General features: G+C 36.4%; 2 protein-coding genes across 3 annotated transcripts in view; both read left to right on the forward strand.

Annotated features, from left to right (window-relative positions):
• LOC104725181 overlaps positions 1–647 on the forward strand; it is a 4,602-nt gene extending 3,955 nt beyond the window's left edge. Inside the window, exon 6 of the mRNA XM_010443796.2 lies at positions 343–647. Coding sequence (XP_010442098.1) covers positions 343–609 — 267 coding nt within the window. The 3' untranslated portion in view covers positions 610–647. The remainder of the gene's footprint in view (positions 1–342) is intronic.
• LOC104725182 (THO complex subunit 5B-like) overlaps positions 3,173–7,272 on the forward strand; it is a 6,866-nt gene continuing 2,766 nt past the window's right edge. Inside the window, exons 1-8 of one of the 2 annotated variants that reach the window (XM_010443797.2) lie at positions 3,173–3,709; positions 3,803–4,093; positions 4,378–4,714; positions 4,792–5,129; positions 5,237–5,496; positions 5,780–6,362; positions 6,435–6,569; positions 6,657–7,211. In XM_010443797.2, the coding sequence (XP_010442099.1) occupies positions 3,455–3,709; positions 3,803–4,093; positions 4,378–4,714; positions 4,792–5,129; positions 5,237–5,496; positions 5,780–6,362; positions 6,435–6,569; positions 6,657–6,923 (2,466 nt within the window). In that variant the 5' untranslated portion in view covers positions 3,173–3,454 and the 3' untranslated portion in view covers positions 6,924–7,211. Of the gene's footprint in view, positions 3,710–3,802; positions 4,094–4,377; positions 4,715–4,791; positions 5,130–5,236; positions 5,497–5,779; positions 6,363–6,434; positions 6,570–6,656; positions 7,212–7,272 lie in introns of those variants that run through there. The other variant, XM_019233210.1, reaches the window with a different exon arrangement.

The following is a 7,272-nucleotide window of genomic DNA, read 5'->3' on the forward strand; positions in this document are numbered from 1 at the left end:
GACACTCATGTTCAAGCACTTTGGGCCATGCCTTTACTATGACAGTTTCTATAAAGGAAAGGTTGGTTGCATATTACTATCTATTATCTTTTTTTTTTTTTTGGTACTCATCTATATGATTAGGGCATTGCATAATTCTTGACACGTTTTGTTCCGTAATGAAGTTCGTTCTCATATGAGAATGTACTTCTAGTCTTAGATGGAAACAAAAGGGAACACAAACTAAATGATATAGTCAAGTATATTTGGGAAATATGAGACTTATTGTCCATTTCCCTCATAATACCATTAACTCACTTCCCCTACTGATGATAATCTTTTGTTGTTTGATGTTATATTCAGGTAGAGGAAGAGGAGCCAAACAAAAACTACTTTAATATTTTATGGGCTATACCAAAGATAATGAATGCAATGTGGGAGTTGATACGAAGTCTCATCATACCTTATTGGAAAGGTGGAGAGTTCAGAGAAGGATGGTTCTTGAGGTGTTTCAGGGTTGTTGCATTGTTGATTCCAGGATTACCTGCTCACTTCCCTAATGAATACATCAATGTTACTCTTTTGGGGGACTTGCCTCTTCTTCACTTACCTGACTCGTATCTTGACTAAATTTTGAAGAAATCAATTTCAATTTCTTTTTTGTTATATATTATTGTGTTCAACTTTTCATAAATGAAGATAGTATATATCATGAGAAGTATTTAAAAAAATACTAGATTTTAATCCGCGGTAAACTTTGACAAAAAGTTAAAATTTTAAGTTGTATTTGTTTGCTAATTTTGTTTGATTTGTTTAGTGTTTAAGAGTGTATAATTGTATTTTGATTGTTAATTTTATGATTTAACTCGCATCATACCGCAAAACAATTTGATTTTTATACATCATATTAATTTAATCAATTTAATTAGATGTCTATTAGTCTAATATCGATAGTGTTAACAAAATAAGTAATGAAGTTTACCCGTATAGTATCGAGTTAATGATATTTTAACTTTTTAAGAGTTTAAATTCTTTAAAAATAAATAACCAAAGTAAACTAAATAAAATTTATAAATTTGAATGTTTGGTAAATCAAAGCTCCCTGCTCATTTGTTTTTAGAATTATTTTGGTTTCTTCTATAGTATAACTCTGAAAAATTGCCTATTTTTTTCAAACAATGTGGAACATTGTATACATACTCTTTTTATTCATCGATTGAGTTATATATATCCATTAAAAAAATTTTGAATCACATCATATGCAGAAAAATCAAAATTTTTATTAAGTAGATGTTTTATATAATAATTCAAAATAATTTAAATATAAGATCAAATAAAAGTGAGGAGAATCATATTTTATGCTTGAATTAGGTAGAGAGATTTACGGAAATTGGATAAAATTTGGAAATATTTTTTTTCCAAGGCCTTTCCATGTAATTAATTATAAGTAAAAGGATATAATATGTACTTCAAAAATATTAATTTATATATAATATAACATGTTAAAAAAAAGATCTTTTGCTATTACATGTAATTTTGAGAAAATAACGTGTTAAAAACGAAATGGCATGTGTTAAAAAATAACACGACTACAGAGATTCTATGACACTCCGGTTTAAGGGACATGCAGAGAGGTTTAAAAGAATTGATTTGCCCACCTATGTCACTAAAGTGCACTTATCTTTTTGGTCAACGATAGTGAGAGAACTCCAAAGTTAAGCGTGCTTGAGCTAGAGTAGTATTAGGATGGGTGACCTTCCGGGAAGTGACTGTCGGAACTGTGTGAGTGAGGACAAAACACAGGGAAAGATCATGTGGTGATTTGTAAAAATGGTAACAAGTCTTTAAAATCTCTCAGACGTAGCAAATCGACCGTCAGATAGATATGGACTCACGAGCCTATTGAGAGGACGTGAGGCCCATTAAGTAAGGTGGTGACAGTCTTGGTGTGCAACGAAGACGTTGTGGATCTGTTAGTGGGGGTGAATTGGGACACCCCCGTTTCAGGGACATGCAGAGAGGTTTAAAAGAATTGATTTGACCACCTATGTTACAAAAGTGCACTTATCTTTTCGATCAAAGGTCCTAAGAGAACTCCACAGTTAAGCGTCCTTATGCTGGAATAGTCTTAAGATGGGTGACCTTCCGGGAAGTGAAAACACAGGGAAATATCATGTGGTGATTTGTAGGGATGGTAACAAGTCTTTAAAGCCTCCTAGACATAGCAAACCAGCCGTCGGATATGGATGGGCTCACGGACTTAGTGAAAGGACGTGAGGCCCATTAAAAAAAGTGGGCCCATAGACTTGAATTGGACATAGCTACCCCTCTCACAAAAGTACTATAGATGTAGGTTTGTTTGTTAGTTCTTTTTGAATCCATAGTTATTTAGTATATATACTCTTTTTATCAAAGCACTTAAACAAGGATAATTTAGTTTTATCCCACTGATATTTACTCACAAAATATGACACAGGCTATATTTTAGTTATAAATCCAGTAAGGTTATCTACCTATCTAACCCAAAGAAAATTCATTTTTTTAAAAGATCAAACAATAAGAAATTTTAGAACACTTCTTATCATATAATATGTATTTACTGTGTTATGTGATTACAATTTTAATTTTCACTAATCACAAAATGATATAAAATTTGTTTATTAAATTTTTTGCTACAATTTTTTATCGCTTTTAAAGATATTAGTTTTGTTTATTTGTTGAAAATTTATGGATTTGTGTTACAAATCATGCCTTCCGTTGTTTTGTATAACACAAAGTAGAGTTTTTTTTTTTTATTGTTTGTATATTTATGTTTTGTAAAACAAACAATTTTTACAAAACAATTTTATTGATATCAAATCAAAATTACAAAGTTAGTGTACAAATAAGTGTGAATGGTTGCAGCGACTGGAACTGCAGAGTAAATCACTTTTTATTTATTATTCATCAATCGTATGCTATAGTAATGCGGTATAAAGAAAACAAAGATAAAACCGCAACAGACTAACTGTGAACTGTTTTCGCATATAAATAGAATTAAACCCAATAGTTTATTGTCCGCAAACAGATTTGTCTGTCCTAATTATTGTTTACCAAAATAATTATAACATAAGCAATTTCTGCTTCACATAACTAAATTAACTACGGAAGTACATTTGCTTCTGAGTACATAACTAAAAGCAACTCCCTCGAGTTCACAACTCTAAAATAGTCCTTATGAACAGCCGTAAGCAAACCATCGCCACGGTTATGGCTGTTCATCACGCCTGATATCTAAGGACAAAGCAAATAGACACGAAAACTAAATTTGCTTCTGAGAGACGACGAAACGAAAGTGAGAAAGAGATAAAAATATTACTTTCGTTTCGTCATTAAAAAGTGGAAAAAAAAAAAAAAAAAACTACGGAAGTACATTTTTGTTTGTAATTAAAATAGTTTAGAAAACAAGAGTTCCCGACGCCGGAAGAAATCGACAATGGAGGACGGCGAAATAGAAGAAGGAATGGTCACCGCCGACGAAATCCCGACGCCGGAAGTAACGACAACGGCGGAGACTACACAACCACCGCGAGAGCCAGGTAAATTTCCACTCGAGTTACTTCGAGAGAGCAAAGCCTCCGTAGAAGAAATCGTCGCGACGATGCTCTCCATGAAAAAAGAAGGAAATCACAAATCCGAGATTCGAGAACTCCTCACACAAATGTTCCTCAACTTCGTTAATCTTCGTCAGGTTTCTCTACCAATCTCTAGGGTTCTTCCTCCGCCTCTCTTTTTGTTCCTTTTCTTTACCAAACTTAGGGTTTCGTTCCTTCTCATTTCGCAGGCGAATCGCGCGATTCTAACTGAGGAAGATAAAGTGAAAGCGGAGACTGAACGAGCTAAAGCACCGGTTGATTTCACGACATTGCAATTGCACAATCTTATGTACGAGAAGAGCCATTACGTCAAAGCTATTAAGGCTTGTAGGGATTTCAAATCCAAGTATCCTGACATTGACCTTGTTCCTGAACAAGAGTTCTTTCGAGACGCTCCTGAAGCTATCAAGGATCAATCGCAATCAAGTGATGGTTCACATGTCTTGATGCCTAAGAGACTCAATTTTGAGCTTCATCAGGTAGGACTCAATCATTATCTCTGAAATTCATTCAAGCTCATCTCCATTGAATGTTTACGTTTGGTAGAAATGATTTTGAGTGTTGTCAGGAATTTATTGGTATAGCAGAAAGAGTTATTGCAAAATAATCATAAAATGCTAAAAGCTGGTTTTAGTAGATGCGTTGGTTATTTTTTTTTTATGAATAATACGGCAAAAGAATATAGCGGAATCACTTTTCGGAAACATGTAAACGTGAAAAAAGTGATAAACTGTTCATCACCTTTATATGTGTTTTGATTCAGAGGAAAGAATTGTGTAAGCAACGAGCGAGATTGGAGCAAAAGAAGAAGAGTTTACTAGAAACCATTGCAGAGCGTAAGAAGTTTTTGTCAAGTCTTCCTTTACACCTCAAGTCTCTGAAGAAAGCATCACTTCCAGTACAGAACCAGTTGGGTATACAGCACACAAAGAAACTGAAGCAGCATAATCTAGCTGAGCTGCTTCCTCCTCCGCTTTATGTTCTATACTCACAGCTCTTGGCACAAAAGGAAGCTTTTGAAGAGAGCATTGATTTGGAGGTAGTTGGGAGCCTTAAGGATGCTCAAGCTTATGCTAGACAACAATCGAAAAAGGACTCAGGTAAGTTGTTTTTAAATACTTACTTTGTTCTCTAATACTGAAACGAAAGGAATACTAATTTGGTATTGATTCTTCAGGTATGTTGAATAATGCAGAGAGTTCTAGGCTGGAGGACGATGGACTTGATGACGATGATGATGGACAAAGGAGAAGAAAACGACCCAAGAAACTTACTAGCAAAGAAGGTTCTGACAAGACAGGATTATATCAAGTCCACCCTCTCAAGATTTTCCTTCACATATATGATGATGAGATGCCTGATGCAAAATCCGTCAAACTTGTCATTCTCAAGTTTGAGTACCTGCTGAAGTTGAATGTAGTATGTGTTGGTGCTGAAGGCTCTCAGGATGGACCAGAGAAAAACATCTTTTGTAACTTATTTCCAGAGGATGCTGGACTTGAGCCTCCTCATCAGGTAACTTTTCGTTTTTGTGTTTCAGTTTTCTACATGTGGCTTTTGACGACTTTACTTTTAAAAATGCATATACTCAATTCTTTTCCTATGGCCGGTCTTCCATACAGTCGACCAAGCTCATCCTTGGTGATGGTCAGGCATTTGATGAGAACAGAACTTCAAGGCCTTATAAATGGGTACAACATTTGGCGGGAATTGATATTTTACCAGAAGTGTCACCAGTTTTACTAGGCGAAGAAGCTCATAACACTGACTCAGCTAAAAGTGATGCGTTTGTGCCTAATCTTTCATTGTATCGCCAGCAGCATAGGGTGCAAACAGTTCTGCAAAGAATACGCTCGCGGAAAAAAGCGCATCTGGCTCTTGCGTGAGTTCACCACCCTGTATGTTTTCCGTCTTAGTTAAAGATCACAATGCAAAGAACTACAGAAAATTTGTAGGTTTAATAGTTCAGTTTAAGAAACACAATCCAAAGTTCTATCAGCATATCCTTCGTACAGTTAATAGTTTGGTTTTGTCAATAACTTGGCAGTCAACAGTTTAATCTCCCTGCAGCATTGTCGACTTTGTGATAAGAGCTTCCATAGGTAATCATTTCTGTTGATATGTTTGTTTTTGCTGAATACTTTGGAAACTTCTACTGGCAACAGGGAACAGCTTGATTTGCTTATGAAACATGAGTTACCAGTGGTTAACTGCGAAGATGCTCCGTGGGCACTCCATAAGGTTCTCTGTGCTTTGGATTCCTGGTTACATATACGACCTTCGGCTAGTAAGTCATGCTCTCTGACTCTGAACAGTGTGGAACAAGTTCCAGAACCTATGGAAATCGATGTAGAGGGAAGATCTATTTCTGGAAAGGAAGATCTTGAAAGTATACGGGAAGATGGAGAACTTCCCTCTTTGGTCACAGCGGCTGCTTCGTTAACCAGTTCCAATCACACCCCATTGAAAGTATCTAATCAAGCACGGTCAAGGCAGTTGGCCTTGATGACAAAGAACCTAGATTCTCCAATTAGCAAAGTAAAGTCACCAAGTTTCAAGATATACGAAGATGATTTGGATCTTGTTTTGGACGATGATAGTGAAGTAGATGAGCCAGCCGGAAAAACTGAGGCGCATGTGGAAGCGTTGTGCCCTGATAATTCATGGGTGGATTATGGTGCGAGAGAGTTTGCGCTTGTGCTCTCCAGGAAAACAGATGGCGGAAAGTTGTGGAAGTTAGAAGCAACGGTAACTTCTAAAAACGCTGTCTTCCCTTTATCTTTTTCATTCTTAAGTGTTAAAATTGAGTTGTATTGGCAGGTCTATATTAGCATGGAGTATCCTCTTCGACCTCCTTTGTTTTCTCTGTCTCTCCATGCTTCTTCTTCGTCAGGAGATGACAAAGGGACAAATGAAAGTGACCATTACAATGAACTTCGAGCAATGGAAGCAGAAGTAAGTGTTACGCCCAGTAACATATACTAATCTTTACTCGATGACACCAACGAGAACATCTCTGTAACGTTTTTGTGGCGGTATCAGGTGAACCTTCATATGTTGAAGATTATTCCTTCAGATCAAGAAAACTATCTCCTGTCTCATCAAATCAGATGCTTAGCAATGTTGTTCGACTATTACGTGGACGACCCATCTCCAGATTCCAAGAGAGGAACAGCGACAACTGTGGTTGATGTCGGTTTGTGCAAGCCTGTAGACGGTAAGCTTCTTGTGAGATCATTCAGAGGCAGAGATCATCGAAAAATGATCTCATGGAAGGGCAGAGGATGTGCATCGGGTTATCCGTGCTAGAGATTACATTGCCGCCGCTCACTTATCTATATTATCTTTCCCTGGTGGTACAAACAAAGTTTTTTTGCATGTCTGGTTCCACATTTCACCGTGGCACATTTATTTTAATTTTATATTATCGTTTAAACCGTTTTTGATCTTTTATGGTGAGGACTTGGAAATTAGAAAAGAAAATAAGGGTTGGAAGCCTTACCTGACATATCTGCTCGTCACAGGTTTAGACTAGGCCAAACCTGTCTTTGTTCTGGCGTATTTGATCTGAAAGGGTTATTATGCTATGTTTTTCCAGTTTTGTAGTACGTGATCAATATCGAGTGAACCATATGAAGCAGGTTCTGGCTGACAATGG

The sequence above is a fragment of the Camelina sativa genome, chromosome 11, assembly GCF_000633955.1.
Source record: "Camelina sativa cultivar DH55 chromosome 11, Cs, whole genome shotgun sequence".
In the NCBI taxonomy this organism is placed as follows: Eukaryota; Viridiplantae; Streptophyta; class Magnoliopsida; order Brassicales; family Brassicaceae; genus Camelina; species Camelina sativa.